The following is a 16,848-nucleotide window of genomic DNA, read 5'->3' on the forward strand; positions in this document are numbered from 1 at the left end:
AATATACTCACAAATCTGAAATTGGTCAATCAGCTGTCCAGGAGGAAAATTAAGTGAACCTGGTTTTATAGCAATATGTTTAAGTTAAAGGTTCAAAATATACTTTGAGATACTTAAAAATGCTATAATTTTCCTTCTGGAAACCTTATACTCCCTCAGTCTGACCTTATTTATCCTCTGAAAGCTGACTGGTCCCTCCCAAGTGCATTTTGGTACTATGGATAATAAGCTATAATTCAGTGAAGGGCTTCTCTAGGTTACATGAGGATTATGATCACTGTAACATCTAAATCATATATAAAAAAGTAAATGATAGCAAGACTACAATCCCTCACTCCTACAAAAATTATTCAATTTTTATTCTTTAAGTGTATCTGTTTTGATAAGTGGTAAGTGGTCTTTGGTGGAATGAGCTTTAGACTTGGCTTAGCTCTACAAACACAAAGAATTAAGACATTTTGTCATTAAGCCATTCTGACTTTAAGACCTTCTACCTTGCCATTCTGTTTTTTCTTTTTTTAAAAAAAAACAAAATTTATCACTTTCATGCTATTATTAATTTTACTCATTTCAAAGCACATCATATTTCAAAAAACACAGAAATCAACAAATTTAAATTATGTGCATTCAGATGGGACTCACCTTTAGAGAATCAAAACAGGCCACCACACGACCATTTTCCACATGGCAAACTCTTGGTGGATGGGCAAACTTGCAATCTGCATCAGCTCGAGAGCAAGTTCCTCTCTGAAATTCTCTACAGACTTCTAAAGTCAGCCACTTGGTATCACGAATCAGGGCAACACTGACAGCCGTCATATTGAAAGCAAAATTAAAATCCAATGTACCCTCTTTAGGACAATATTATTGTGGACTATTAAAGGATTAAAAATGAATTCAAACTAAGTGTGAAGAGATAACAGGTTGCTTTGGTGAAACGTCTATTTGTTAACACTTAGGTTTTCATTAAAGTCAAATCTGGTCTAGTCAAACAAAAAGCCAATCATAAAAACTATCAGAATAACTAAAAATCAAATTAGAGACCAACTCCTAAGAAGCCAACTGTTAAGATAATGAATGCTTTATTTTGTTCCTTTGCCGAATTTATGTGAAATAACCGGCAGACTTTCAAAAGAATTCTGTGCTCTGCAGTTGATGTTTTCAATTATTCTTGTAAAAAACATATGCTGCTGGCTGCCCTTCGATTTGTGGAATGGTCTCAGATCAGGGGGAGAAAAGTTTTTCTCTATTTATTAGCTTTAAATAATGAGATTGGGAAGGATGTTAGAACCCCAAAAAAGTTTTGTTGCAAAATCAAGTGGAGGGAAAATGACTAAGAAAATTGAGAATCACAGAAAAAAGAAATGGACCAGCTGCTGACAGTAAACTACAAGCACACCAGGTTCGGAGGGGAGGTGGAGAGGGCAGGGAATGGTATGGTAGGGAGAGGGGTTTATAAAGAGACAGCTCTAGAGTAGAATCCAAGCAGCAGAGTTTTCAGAAAAGGCACTTTTCAGAACCTGCAAGAAAAAAATAAATAAAATTAGCTAAAATAATACAATGCTTCCGTTTCAAACTCTAGATTTGGAAAAGAAGTAACTATATCCTATTTAAAACAGGAAGCATCTAGATACTGACAGTGCAACATAGTACAGTCAGCCATTGTCAATAAAAAGGGCATTTCCCAGTATAAAACTGTATAGTAAAAGCAAGCAACTGCTTAGATTTACTGTTGTAGTACAAGACTGGGCAACAACCTCACATGAGGTGGGGTGGAGGATGGAAATGTAAAATGTGCTCCAGATAAAGAAAAAAGTCATTTGAAAAGATATTTGTGTGTGTGTGTGTGTGTGTGTGTGTGTGTGTGTGTGTGTGTAGGCTCCTTAGTCTCTGAAGGAAAATTGGAGCAACTCAGAAGAAGGTTTCAGCATATACAAACAAGTGAGACAGAATGTGCTGTTTAATGAAATAGATTAAATATTATGCAGCTTTAAAGTATGCAGTTTAACTCAGTGTGAACCAGCTATAATTTCTAGCAACAGCTGAAAAGATACAGGAAAGGTTAATTTACTGGCATATGCCATAAACACATACTGAAATAGCACTAATGCAAAAGTGAGCTCTGAGTATTAGAAAAATCAAATAACTGTTAACTTCATCAAAAAGTGAGATTAAAGTTCTTAAAAGTATTTCATTTAATTTTTTGGACAATATTTTCAACAACTTTACAAAATCTCAATCTTCTCTTTGTCTTTTCTATATTCAAGATGAAATTCAATATCACCTGACTTTTCAAATACCATTGAGAAATTAAGTACCTAGAAAATTCAAGCAAGCTTATCTACTCAAGAGCAAAACATGTTTTTCTCTGAATCATTCTTCATGGAAATCATTCTAAAATGTATTCTATGTAACTTTGCCTTCTTAAAAAATATCAAATATAATTTGGCCTCTAATTAAAGACTTGGGACTATTAATATATTAGGAAGTATAATTGTTCTCATCTTTAAGTGGCAGACTAATTGTCATATCCACTGCCACTTATCTGACTGTCACAATATCTACCACAGTGAATTTTCCAGCTCTCTTCTGAAAAACCTAATAGCCAGTCATGAATGTTGAATAACAATTAGTTACCCACTGAATGAGGGGCCTATGGAACAAGATGCAGAGCTTTCTTGCATCTTCTATGACTGCTCTTACTTCTTTGGGGGCCCTTCTGCATCAAGTTACATGCAGGACCATGTTCTAGAGGGTTGAAGTTGCAGGCAAATGACTTCTAGGAAAAAATATTTTTTAAATAACCTGATGATAGAAATGCAAAACAAAATCACAATGTGATGACCACTTCACTCTCATTAGTCTAACTATAATTTTGAAAGACAGAGAAATTGGAGAAATTTGAACCCTCATACATTGTGGCTAGGAATACGACATAGTGCAGTTGCTGTGGCAAACTGTCTGACAGTTCCTTCAATTCCACAACTCAGTATATACCCAAAGTATCTGAAAACAAGCGATACAGAAATCCTCCTACAAATCCTTGTACATGAATGTTCATAGCAACACTATTCACAATAGCCAAAAGTGGAAATAGCCTAAGTGTCCATTAACAGATGAGTGGATAAACAAAATGTGGTATATCCACACAATGGAATGTTATTCGGCCACAAATAGGAATGAAGTACTGAGGCATGCTACCAGAAGGATGAACCTTGACAACATCATGTTAAGCGAAATAACTGTCACAAAAGGCCACATATTGTATGATTCCATTTATATGAAACGTTCAGAGTAGCCAAATCTACAGAGACAGAAGATAGATTAGTGGTTGCCAGGGGTTGGGAAGAAGGGATAAGGGTGAATGACTGCTTAATGGGTACAGAGTCTCCTTTGGGGGGTGATGAAAATGTTCTGGAATTAGATAGTGGTGATGATTGCTTGATTTTTGAAATACCATAACCAATTCACTGAATTGTACACTTTAAATAGATGAATTGGATAGTATGTGAATTATATTCCAATAAAGCTGTTATATATATTTTAAAATGTCTAAAGAGACATGACAACCAAAAACAGCCTGACTGGTGATGGGATTAGCTATCCCAAACTTTCTGAGTTTCTCCTTAGCCAGAGATTTTTCTCAGTAGTGTCAGTAAGTTGAATTTCAAGAGTAAATTCATTTCCACACTGTAACTGACTTAATGTATTATGAAAAGTACTCTGGAAGAGTATGATATTCCAACCTAATCCCACAACTGAATTATATAGTCTGTCTGAACACATTTGGAAGGAAAATGACAAAAAAAGATCTATCTATATAAGATCTGCTCAAAACATAAACAGTGAGGGTCTGGAGAAAGACTTTTTCTACAGAGGTCCACCAAGTATAGAAACATAATAAATGATACATGTGAATTCTGAACTTTTACAAATGAAAAATGCAAGCAAGAACTGGCTTCTAGACATGCATTTTATTCAGAGATAGAGGGAGAAGGAATTTTCTTTTTTCTTTTTCAAAATTTTGGCCTGTAACCTATGATGAAGCCCTGGCCAACTCTTCAAAGCAGTTCTAGCCACCACATGTCTTCCTTCAGACTGAAACTATTTTAGGGGCTGACTCAGAAGAAACTAAGTGCAACACTCAAGGGAGCTGGAGGAAAGATGGGGAGAAGTTCTCTCATGCAGCTCTGTTTGTCTATGTATAAAAGACAGGGAGAAGTGCCAGTTTTCTCTGTATTCTTAAGATCAATTTTGTTTTGGGGATAATATAGCTTTATCTTCACTTCCTTAGACTTAAGTAATAGGAATACAGTTCTGCTTCTTAAGATTTATAGTCCTCTAAAGAAGAACATGAAAAGTTACCATTTCTTAGTGCATTTGTATTTTATTGTAGTTGCAGTTTACAAGCGCTTGTATTTCACTGATCTTTCGATCTCTCAAAAATATTCTAAAGCATGAGTGATAACCTAAAACACTGATGACTGAAATGAAGCTCATAGAGGTTAAATTACTTATTCGAAGTTACAAAGCCTGGTGGTAGAGCCATGACTCCAGGCAAGATCTTCTGACTCCAAATCTCATGCAGTGATTCTAGCTGAGAAATGTCATAGATAGCATTGTTTATCTCTCTTGGGAATCTTAAACAAGGGAAACCTGTCATTTTTGTAGAGTACTTATGGTTCGTTCTCAGAATTACATTCATGCCTGATGTATCAACATTTTCATAATTGCCGTAAGTTGTGCTCAACCAACATTTATCTAGCATCTACTATGTGCCAGGCATTGTTCTAGGTACTGAACAAGACTGATAAGGTCCTTGCTCTTGTGGAACATGCTATGCTCATTTAAATAGAGAAGTAACTTGATGTACAAGGAAATAAAATGAGTATTAGAATTTATGAAGAGCTGGAAGTAAACACTAGGAATTCTGACTTCAGCACAAACCTCTAACTCATCATGAATGATACACCAAGCACTATGATTTAAGAATACTGTTAAACGCACACTCAAACACCACTGCATAGAAGTTAAGTCATCAAGAGGAATACCTTGGAATTGCATTGAGACTTATTGCTCTCCAGATTTCTCTTGGAGAGGGCAACTACTGTTCTCATTTTACAGATGGGGAAATGAGGGTGGAGAAAGGTTGAGTAATTTAACTTGCACAACTTCATGAAGCTAGCAGGTGATCAAGCCATGGTTCAAACTCAGGCAGCCTGACTCCAGAGTCCCCTCCACCATTTAACCATCCCACAATACTGTGTTACTCTTATGGCATCTATCATATTCTTCTTCATGCTTGCTGACTGGGCCCCTTAACCTTTTCTCCCTTACTAGATTTAAACTCCTTGAGCATAAAGATCATGTCTTGCTCAGCATTGCTGGCTCTATCTGGTCATTGGGGGTTAGAGTAGCATTCCCCAGGATTTTTGTTTTGAAAATTATAAAGATTAAATGGTAATTTAACATTAACCCTTCTGTTGTATGACACTAGAAAAGAGTTTTGTCAGTTGGGCACCCTCTAGGCTAACTGAGCTTTGGCCACCTCTGTTAGTTTTGAATCGATTGGACCTGTGAAGTTGAATATTTTCTCACAATCCTAGCCTTCAAATTGGGATAACAATACCTAGGATTCTTCATATATAGTGCATTCATTCTCCACAAAGAATGACCTATTCCTGTCCATTTGATAGCAACAAGATCTTATAAAAATATGAAATTCCCAGATGATTGCTGTTCGTGTCTTTGGATAGTAGGTTCATCTTTGGAATGTTTTTGCTCAGTAATAGGTATGATGAAACTGAACTGGTGGTGGGAGTAAGGGTGGGGGAGATTTCACTCCAATCCACAGGAAGAAACCTTTCATAAGTATTCTTCCTTGAAAATAAAATAGTTAACTTTGACTTTGAATTGATGCTCATCTATGAGAGTCCTAGACAAGATACAACATAAGGAAAATGCAAAAACTTATATTTTAAAATTACATACATAACAGATTCTCTATTAAGTGTAATATTTGAAAAAAAGAACTGCAGATTTTATTATTTTTAAGAATTCATTTTTTTTTCTCATGGAAGTTGTCTTGAAAGTAAAACAAGAGAAAAAAGACATGTTTTCTTCTAATCTAATGGAAACGGTAACTTGTCCTAGAGCTGTTTGCAAGGCCACTACCATCAGCTACTTTTGCCCCGGTTTTCCTATACTTTTTCCTTGTCTCCTACTTTCTTTTGCCTTCCGTCCACAAACCAGCACATAACAGGAACACTGCCAGTGCCTGGTCCAGAAGATCACAAAGATTTTTGGCACCTAAACCAATCATTGCAGAGGTCTTCCTTTAAATGCATTTATCAACCCCTGAATAAACAATGAAAACAATGTTTTCTTTCTTTCCATTTTAAGCTTTCCTTACATCTGTAGTACTTCTGAATTTCTTGTGGCCATTTATTTTGGCTCTACAAATATATGACACACCTGCCATACACTGCTTGAATTGGATGGCTGACAAGATTTAAAAGTCTTCAAGTTTTCAGATTTGCTTCAAGTTCTATTTCCCTCACGTGTTTTTGTTAGTGGTCCACCACAAGTTCTGTAAGGAATATAAGAGGTACTCAGCACTGCAGATGGAAACCATGATTTCATAGGCATCCTATGGAAAATCAAGTCTTCTGTCCAGAAAAAAAAGTGGTCGTAAAAAATAAGGATATTTTGCCTAAGTACAGAACTTTTTCATTAATGTATTTTTAAAGCTTTGCTGCATTTTTTTCATAATACTCCTGGGATGGTAAATTCCATGTCTTTTTTCAAAAAGCAGGTAAGTCAACTTATTCTATTTTACAAAACAATTAAACATCCCAACTCAGTTCATACATATAATCATAAAAGGAAAAAATAGGTGCAACAGTGTCTCTTTTGAAAATCACTTTAGCAATGGATAAAATAATGTTACTGGCACATCTTTTTAAAAAAGATGTGTCCATTTTTAAATAGTACAAGAACTTGCTAATAAATGCCATTTAAAGTTTTTTTATTATTATTATTTTTTAATTGTACTTTAAGTTCTGGGATACATGTGCAGAACGTGCAGGTTTGTTACATAGGAATACACGTGCCATGATGGTTTGCTGCATCCATCCACTCACCATCTACATTAGGTATTTCTCCTAATACTATCCCTCCCTTAGCTCCCCACCCTCCAACAGGCCGTGGTGTGTGATGTTCCCCTCCCTGTGTCCATGTGTTCTCATTGTTCAACTCCCACTTATGAGTGAGAATATGCAGTGTTTGGTTTTCTGTTCCTGTGTTAGTTTTCTGAGAATGATGGTTTCTATCTTCATCCATGTCCCTGCAAAGGACATGAACTCATCCTTTTCTATGTCTGCATAGTATTCCATGGTGTATATGTGCCACATTTTCTTTATCCAATCTAACATTGATGGGCATTTGGGTTGGTTCCAAATCTTTGCTATTGTGAATCATGCTACAGTAAACATATGTGTGCATGTGTCTTTATAGCAGAAAGATTTATAGTACTTTGGGTATATATCCAGTAATGGGATTGCTGGGTCAAATGGTATTTGTGGTTCTAGATCCTTGAGGAATCACCACACTGTCTTCCACAATGGTTGAACTAATTTACACTCCCACCAACAGTGTAAAAGCATTCCTGTTTCTCCACATCCTCTCCAGTATCTGGAGATGGTATCTCATTGCAGTTTCGATTTGCATTTGTCTAATGACCAGTGATGATGAGCTTTTTTCCATGCTTGTTGACCACATAAATGTCTTCTTTTGAGAAGTATCTGCTCATATCCTTCATCCACTTTTGACGGGGTTGTTTTTTTTTCTTGTAAATTTGTTTAAGTTCCTTGTAGATTCTGGATATTAGCCCTTTGTCAGATGGATAAATTGCAAAAATTTTCTCCCATTCTGTAGATTGCCTGTTCACTCTGATGAGAGTTTCTTTTGCTGTGCAGAAGCTCTTTAGTTTAATTAGCTCCCATTTGTCAATTTTGACTTTTGTCACCATTGCTTTTGGTGTTTTAGTCAAGAAGTTTTTGTCCATGCCAATGTCCTGAATGGTATTGCCTAGGTTTTCTTCCACGGTTTTTATAGGTCTTGTGTTTAAGTCTTTAATCCATCTTGAGTTAATTTTTGTATAAAGTGTAAGGAAGGGGTCCAGTTTCAATTTTCTGCATATGGCTAGCCAGTTTTCTCAACACTATTTATTAAATAGTGAATCCTTTCCCCATTGCTTATTTTTGTCAGGTTTGTCAAAGATCAGATGTTTGTAGATGTGTGGTGTTATTTCTGAGGCCTCTGTTCTGTTCCATTGGTCTACATATATGTTTTGGTACCAGTACCATGCTGTTTTCGTTACTGTAGCCTTGTAGTATAGTTTGAAGTCAGGTAGCGTGATACCTCCAGCCTTGTTCTTTTTGCTTAGGATTGTCTTGGCTATGTGGGTTCTTTTTTGCTTCCATATATGAAATTTAAAGTAGTTTTTTCCAATTCTGTGAAGAAAGTCAGTGGTAGCTTGATGGTGACAGCATTGAATCTATAAATTATTTTGGGCAGTATGGCCATTTTCACAATATTAATTCTTCCTATCCATGAGCGTGGAATGTTTTTCCATTTGTTTGTGTCCTCTCTTATTTCCTTGAGCAGTGGTTTGTAGTTCTCCTTGAAGAGGTCCTTCACATCCCTTGTGAGTTCAATTCCTAGGTATTTTATTCTTTTAGTAGCAATTATGAATGGGAATTCACTCATGATTTGACTCTGTTTGTCTGTTATTGGTGGATAGGAATGCTTGTGATTTTTGCACATTGATTTTGTATCCCGAGACTCTGCTGAAGTTGCTTATCAGCTTAAGGAGATTTTAGGCTGAGAAAATGGGATTTTCTAAATATACAATCATGTCATCTGCAAACAGAGACAATTTAACTTCCTCTCTTCCTATTTGAATACACTTTATTTCTTTCTCTTGCCTGATTGTCCTGGCCAGAACTTCCAATACTATGTTGAATAGGAGTGGTGAGAGAGGGCATCCTTGTCTTGTGCTGGTTTTCAAAAGGAATGCTTCCAGTTTTTGACCATTCAGTATGATATTGGCTGTGGGTTTGTCATAAATAACTTATTATTTTGAGATGTTCCAATAATACCTAGTTTATTGAGAGTTTTTAGCATGAAGCACTGTTAAATTTTCTCAAAGGCCTTTTCTGTATCTATTGAGATAATCATGTGGTTTTTGTCCTTGTTCTGTTTCTGTGATGGATTACGTTTATTGATTTGCGTATGTTTAAATAGCCTTGCATCCCAGGGATGAAGCCGACTTGATCATGGTGGATAAGCTTTTTGATGTGCTGCTGGATTAGGTTTGCCAGTATTTTATTGAGGATATTAGTCTCTCTTTTTCTATTGTTTGGAATAGTTTCAGAAGGAATGGTACCAGCTCCTCTTTGTACCCTTGGTGGAATTTGGCTGTGAATCCGTCTGGTCCTGGGCTTTTTGGGGTTGGCAGGCTATTAATTACTGCCTCAATTTCAGAATTTGTTATTGGTCTATTCAGGGATTTGACTTCTTCCTGGTTTAGTCTTGGGAGGGTGCATGTGTCCAGGAAATTATCCATTTCTTCTAGATTTTCTAGTTGATTTGCATAGAGGTGTGTTTATAGTATTCTCTGATGGTAGTCTGTATTTCTGTGGGATCAGTGGTGATATCCCCTTTATCATTTTTTGTTGTGTGTATTTGATTCTTATCTCTTTTCTTCTTTATTAGTCTGGCTAGTGGTGTATCTTTTTTGTTAATCTTTTCAGAAAACCAGCTCCTAGATTCATTGCTTTTTTTGAAGGGTTTTTTGTGTCTCTAGCTCCTTCAGTTCTGCTCTGATCTCAGTTATTACTTGTCTTCTGCTAGCTTTTGAGTTTGTTTGCTTTTGCATCTCGAGTTCTTGTAATTGTGATGTTAGGGTGTCAATTTTAGATCTTTCCCACTTTCTCCTGTGGGCATTTAGAGATATAAATTTCCCTCTAAGCACTGCTTTAGCTGTGTCCCAGAGATTCTGGTACATTGTGTCTTTGTTCTCATTAGTTTCAAAGAACTTATTTAGGTCTGCCTTAATTTCGTTATTTACCCAGTAGTCATTCCCAAGGAGGTTGCTCAGTTTCCATGTAGTTGTACGGTTTTGAGTGAGTTTCTTAATCCTGAGTTCTCATTTGATTGCACTGTGGTCTGAGAGACTGTTATGATTTCTGTTCTTTTGCATTTGCTGAGGAGTGTTTTACTTCTAATTATGTGGTCAATTTAAGAATAAGTGTGATGTGTTTCTGAGAGGAATGTATATTCTGTTGATTTGGAGTGGAGAGTTCTGTAGATGTCCATTAGGTCCATTTGGTCCAGAGCTGAGTTCAAGTCCTGAATATCCTTGTTAACTTTCTGTCTCATTGATCTAATATTGACGGTGGGGTGTTAAAGTCTCCCACTATTATTGTGTGGGAGTCTAAGTCTCTCTGTAGGTCTCTAAGAACTTGCTTTATGAATCTGGGTGCTCCTGTATTGGGTGTATATACATTTAGGATAGTTAGCTCTTCCTGTTGCATTGATCCCTTTACCATTATGTAATGCCCTTCTTTGTCTCTTTTGATCTTTGTTGGTTTAAAATCTGTTTTATCAGAGACTAGTTGCGACCCCTGCTTTTTTTTTTTTTTTTTTTTTTTTTTTTTTGCTTTCCATTTGCTTGGTAAATATTCCTCCATTCCTTTATTTTGATCGTATGTGTGTCTCTGCACGTGAGATGGGTCTCCTGAATACAGCACACTGATGGGTCCTGACTCTTTATCCAATTTGCCAGTCTGTGTCTTTTATTTGGGGCATTTGGCCCATTTACATTTAAGGTTAATATTGTTATGTGTGAACTTGATCCTGTCATTATGATGCTAGCTGGTTATTTTGCCCGTTAGTTGATGTAGTTTCTTCATAGTGTCGGTGGTCTTTACAATTTGGTATGTTGTTGCAGTGGCTGGTACCGGTTTTTCCTTTCCATATTTTAGTGCTTCCTTCAGGAGCTCTTGTAAGGGAGGCCAGGTGGTGACAAAATCTCTCAGCATTTGCTTGTCTGTAAAGGATTTTATTTCTCCTTCACTTATGAAGCTTAGTTTGACTGGATATGAAATTCTGGGTTGAAAATTCTTTTCTTTAAGAACGTTGAATATTGGCCCCCACTCTCTTCTGGCTTGTAGGGTTTCTGCAGAGAGATCCACTGTTAGTCTGATGGGCTTCCCTTTGTGGGTAACCTGACCTTTCTCTCCGGTTGCCCTTAACATTTTTTCCTTCATTTCAACTGTGGTGAATCTGACGGTTATGTGTCTCAGGGTTAGTCTTCTCGAGGAGTATCTTTGTGGTGTTCTCTGTATTTCCTGAATTTGAATGTTGGCCTTTCTTGCTAGGTTGAGGAAGTTCTCCTGGATAATATCCTGAAGAGTGTTTTCCAGCTTGGTTCCATTCTCCCCATCACTTTCAGTAACACCAATCAAACTTAGGTTTGGTCTTTTCACATAGTCCCATATTTCTTTGGCGGCTTTGTTTGTTCCTTTTCATTCTTTTTTTTCTAATCTTGTCTTCACACTTTATATCATTAAGTTGATCTTCAATCTCTGATATCATTTCTTCTGCCTGATCGATTCGGCCATTCATACTTTTGTATGTTTCACAAAGTTCTCGTGCTGTGTTTTTCAGCTCCATCAAATCATTTATGTTTTTCTCTAAACTGGTTATTCTAGTTAGCAATACCTCTAACTATTTTTCAAGGTTCGTAGCTTCCTTGCGTTGGGTTAGAACATGCTCCATTAGCTTGGAGGAGTTTGTTATTACCCACCTTCTGAAGCCTACTTCTGTCAATTTGTCAAACTCATTCTTCGTCCAGTTTTGTTCCCTAGTTGGCAAGGAGTTGTGATCCTTTGGAGGAGAAGAGACGTTCTAGTTTTTGGAGTTTTCAGCCTTTTTGTGCTGCCTTTTCTTCATCTTCACAGATTTATCTACCTTTGGTGTTTGATGCTGGTGACCCTCAGATGGGGTTTTTGTGTGGATGTCCTTTTTGTTGATGTTGATGCTATTCTTTTCTGTTTGTTAGTTTTCCTTCTAACAGTCAGGCCTCTGCTGCATGTGTGTTGGAGTTTGCCAGAGGTCCAGTTCAGTACCTGTTTGCCTGGGTATCACCAGCGGAGACTGCAGAACACCAAGGATTGCTGCCTGCTTCTTCCTCTGGAAGCTTCATCCCAGAGTAACACCCACCAGATGCCAGCCGGAGCTCTCCTGTATGAGGTGTCTGTCAACCCCTGCTGGGAGGTGTCTCTCAGTCAGGAGGCACGGGGTCAGGGCCCCACTTGAGGAAGCAGTCTGTTCCTTAGCAGAGCTCAAGTGCTGTGCTGGGAGATCTGCTGCTCTCTTCAGAGCCAGCAGGCAGGAACGTTTAAGTCTACTGAAGCTGTGCCCATAGCCTCCCCTTCTGCCAGGTGCTCTGTCCCAGGAAGATGGGAGTTTTATCTATAAGCCCCTGACTGGGACTGCTGCCTTTCCTTCAGAGATGCCCTGCCCAGAGAAGAGGAATCTAGAGAGGCAGCCTGGCTATAGTGGCTTTGCTGAGCTGTGGTGGGCTCCACACAGTTCGAACTTTGAGGTGGCTTTGTTTACACTGTGGGGAAAAACTGCCTACTCAAACCTTGGTAATAGCAGACACCCCTCCCCTTACCATGCTGGAGCATCCCAGGTCGACTTCAGACTGCTGTGCCTGCAGTGAGAATTTCAAGCCAATGTATCTTATCTTGCTGGGCTCTGGCAGGGTGGGATCCGCTGAGCTAGACCACTTGGCTCCCTGGATTCAGCCCCCTTTCCAGAGAAGTGAACGGTTCTGTCTCACTGGTGTTCTAGGCACCACTGGGGTATGAAAAAACTCCTGCAGCTAGCTCTGTGTCTCCCCAAACAGCTGCCCAATTTTGTGCTTGAAACCCAGGGTGCTGGTGGGGTAGACAACCAAGGGAATCTCCTGGTCTGCGAGTTGCAAAGACCATGGAAAAAGCATAGTATCTGGGCCTGAATGCACCGTGCCTCACAGCACAGTCCCTCATGGCTTCTCTTGGCCAGGGGACGGAGTTTCCCGACCCCTTCTGCTTCCCAAGTGAGACAACGCCCCACCCTGCTTCAGCTTGCCCTCCATGGGTTGCATCCACTGTCTAACCAGTCCCAGTGAGATGAGCTGGGTACCTCAGTGGGAAACGCAGAAATCACCTGTCTTCTATGTTGATCTCACTGGGAGCTGCAGTCCGAAGCAGTTCCTATTCGATCATCTTGCTCCACACCCAGAACCCACCATTTAAATATGTTAAACTAGCCCAATTTAATATAAAACAACTGAAAACCTGGATTCTAAACATAGTTGTTATTAAATCACACTCATCAAGTGCTTGCTTATGTGCATGTGACAGAAATTCCAGTGCCATTAAAAGGTCTTCTTTCACCAAAAACTGGATTTCAAGTTGAAGACAACAGGAACTTGACACACTTGGCACTTCCAATCCTATAATGCTCAAGCATTTTAGATGAATGAAATACTAAATGGGTCCCAAGAATGATTCCATTTAATATATGTGGGATGATTTTGCTGACAATACTCGGCAGACATTTATCAGGCATCCACTATGACCCAGGCCCTGATCTAGGTCCTGGGGAAACAAAGGTGAACAACTCAAAAGCCCTGTCCTTTGACTTGTACATTCAAGTGAGTGGTAGCAGGTGAGGACTAGCCAGAGGAGCAGAAAATAAAGAAATATATTCCATCATTCATTTTATCCAATCAACAAATATTTAATATCAATGCAAGTAAAATCTGTAAAAATGTTAATATAGGAAAATACCAATCAATCAACAAACATGTTTTGTATGCCAACTACCTGCACAGACCTGTATCACGTGCTTCTTGGGAATTAGAATAACCTTAAGGCACTGCCTCTGCACTCAAGAAGCCCGTAATTTAGTTGGGGAGGTAAGAACAACATATATGATATGTCTGCAAACAATGCAGACAATTAAGAACAAAATTTGGTAACATTAACAACAAATCTGATGACGGTTCTGAGAACAGAACATCACTAAAGTCTGGAGTAGTCAAAGGAGTTTTCAAGAAGAAAGGGGAGCTGGGCCTTAAAGAATGAGAAGGATCTAGATGAAAGCAAGAGGAGCAGATAGTATTTCTGAAAAGGGAAGCAGCATGAATAAGGGCTGGAAGATCAGACTGGGCACCTGGCATGTGTAGGATGGTGAGCATACATGGGTTGGTTAGGATGGTAGGTTTATACTGGTGAAGAGAAATAATGTGTGGGTGGTTTCTGAAGAACCTGGAAAGCGACCCAAGGAGTATATATTTGTTATAGAAGAAGGAGCCTCTCTCACAGAATTGAAGCAGAGTAGAATCTTAGAGGCCGTAAATGTAGTATGTTAACAATGATCTGCTCCTGGAAAATTGGTTTACTTAAGGAGCCCACAGCACAGAGTCAGAGTAAAGTTCATGCATTCAATGTACTGTGGAAGAACAAAAGGTGAAGCGAAAGTAGATAAAGGTCAGAGTGTTTTTCTCTACTTCACAGGCTCCGTGAGGCCAAGATAGAGAGTATTTCAAGACCGGTCAACATAAAAAGGTTGGGAAACAGAAAATTATAGCTTCTTGTTTGCATTTTGCTACCTACCCATCATTTATCAATGACCCCAGTCATTAAGGACACATAGCTACATTCCTATTTTCTGAACTGACGCAAATACTTTTCAATCTTTGTCTCTATAATATAAATTCTTTTAAAAATGTAGTTGAACTTTCAACTAGGATGGTTTTTTCCAGTTACATTTTGCCAAATAATAAGCTCACACCAGGAACTAAATCTGAACAGTAACTTTTTGGATATAATGGCATCCTGTAAATTCCTGCTATAGGGCTTTAACCAGCACCCCTTTCAAACCAGTGGTTTGAAAGTGTTCATGCAGATGGGCGTGGTGGCTCACACCTGTCATCCTAGCACTTTGGGAGACTGAGGCGGGCGGATCACTTGAGGCCAGGAGTTCCAGACCAGCCGGGCCAACATGGTGAAACCCCATCTTTACTAAAAATATAAAAATTATCTGGGCATGGTGGCACATGCCTGTAATCCCAGCTACTCAGGAGGTTGAAGCACGAGAATCGCTTGAGCCTGGAAGGCAGAGGTTGCAGTGAATGGAGATCGTGCCATTACACTCTAGCCTGGGCAACAAAGGGAAATTCTGTCTCAAAAAGAAAAAGAAAAAAGAAAGTGTTCATGGTTCTCCCAAAGTACATATTGAATTGAATCAAATTAAATTTTGGTAGCCAAGATATTCACTGATAAGATTTGGTTGAACATTCACTGTTCACCTCCCCATACCAACACACACACACACATACACACATACACACACACACACATCAAAAGCTATCACTAAATGTTTATTCATCCTTTAAATACTTATAAACAGCCCAAGAAATTCTCTAGTCAAACATGAGGGTCATGTAAGGATAATTATTTGGCAGAGAGGTAAACTAAGGTAGCATCCATGTGATATCATGTTGTAAAGGGATTCACTACCATACCTAATAGGCATCCCGTGAGGGCTTCCTTACCTGAAATCATCACTGGCATTATAGCCAATAAATTCAGATTCTCAATCTCCATACTAAGTACCTTCTTATCAAGAGCACTTATAAGAGAAAAAAGCTTTGTGGCTGAAAATGTTGGGAGAGTCCCAAACGTACCCTGATTTCAAAGACCAATGCCAAACCTTCCAGTAGCCTTGAAGGGAGTTTTCTGGGAAAGTGAATTTTCTAGGAAAGTATGCACAAGAGTTCTAACCCTTTGTGTCTGAACTCACTGTTTCTAGAAGCATTATTTCACATTCATATCACGCACATGACTGAAATACGTATCTACGAACCAATTGCCTGGAGTTCATTGGAAAGTTGGCTACTTTAGTAAAAAGTTATGAGTGAAATGCTGGGAGCACAGACAGGATAGAATCTTAAGCTCTACATTTCCCAATCTTTACACAGACCTGAGGGTATCCTTCTTTAAGAGTTTCTAAAATAAAAAATTTCACTTTTCTCTTGATATTCCAAAGTAATTTATGCTTCACTGGAAATTGTGGGCCTTTCTTTATGGAAAAATTTAGAGGAACTTCAAAATAGCCTTGCTTTTAAACATCTTTTAATTGAATGTTGGCCAAGTAGTCAATGCCCTTGTTAACACTAAGGAAAGTTGTGTAAATATAATACAATCATTATAAAGTCATCTTCCTGGCCCAGATAGAATAGTTCTCTTCCATCTTCCAAGGTCAATCTCAAAAAAATCTCAAAAGAAAGATTATAGAACCCCCAAAGTAGAGGGGAGCTGGAAAGGAGATTGGTTTAATTATACCATGAGATTGGAAAGCAACACCTTACCCCCATAATCTAATACTCATCTTCAATAAAAACAATGCTATGAAATCTATCAGTTTCAACTCTGATTTACCTCAATAAATGGGGAAACAACTTCTGTGCCGACTTTTGCAAGGCATGCGATTTAAATCCATGTTTTGGATATAAAAAAGGGGATATGGACAATCAAGTATACATCAAATATGAAAATGTTCCAAATAAAATGGGCTCATAATAGAGTTATCAAAGCCAATGAGGGACAAAGTAACCTACTGATTACTTTAACCTTGAACAGAGGCCCAGAAGGGTTCATTTACTTGGCTGAAATGCCTAAAATTTTTAGTGTACACACGAAGAGTTCACGCTGTAATTTCATCTTA

The 16,848-nt window shown here is 38.3% G+C and overlaps 1 protein-coding gene across 5 annotated transcripts in view; it reads right to left on the reverse strand.

The window, feature by feature from the left end:
• Window positions 1-16,848, reverse strand: part of MBNL3 (muscleblind like splicing regulator 3) — a 129,596-nt gene that overhangs the window by 66,500 nt on the left and 46,248 nt on the right. For 3 of the 5 annotated variants that reach the window (XM_030933916.1, XM_030933915.1, XM_030933917.1), the window contains exon 2: window positions 643-1,520. The exons of the other annotated variants lie outside the window; for them this stretch is intronic. In XM_030933916.1, coding sequence (XP_030789776.1) covers window positions 643-819 — 177 coding nt within the window. In that variant the 5' untranslated portion in view covers window positions 820-1,520. The remainder of the gene's footprint in view (window positions 1-642; window positions 1,521-16,848) is intronic. 5 annotated transcript variants of the gene reach the window in all.

The sequence above is a fragment of the Rhinopithecus roxellana genome, chromosome 7 (assembly GCF_007565055.1).
Source record: "Rhinopithecus roxellana isolate Shanxi Qingling chromosome 7, ASM756505v1, whole genome shotgun sequence".
Taxonomy (NCBI): domain Eukaryota; kingdom Metazoa; phylum Chordata; class Mammalia; order Primates; family Cercopithecidae; genus Rhinopithecus; species Rhinopithecus roxellana.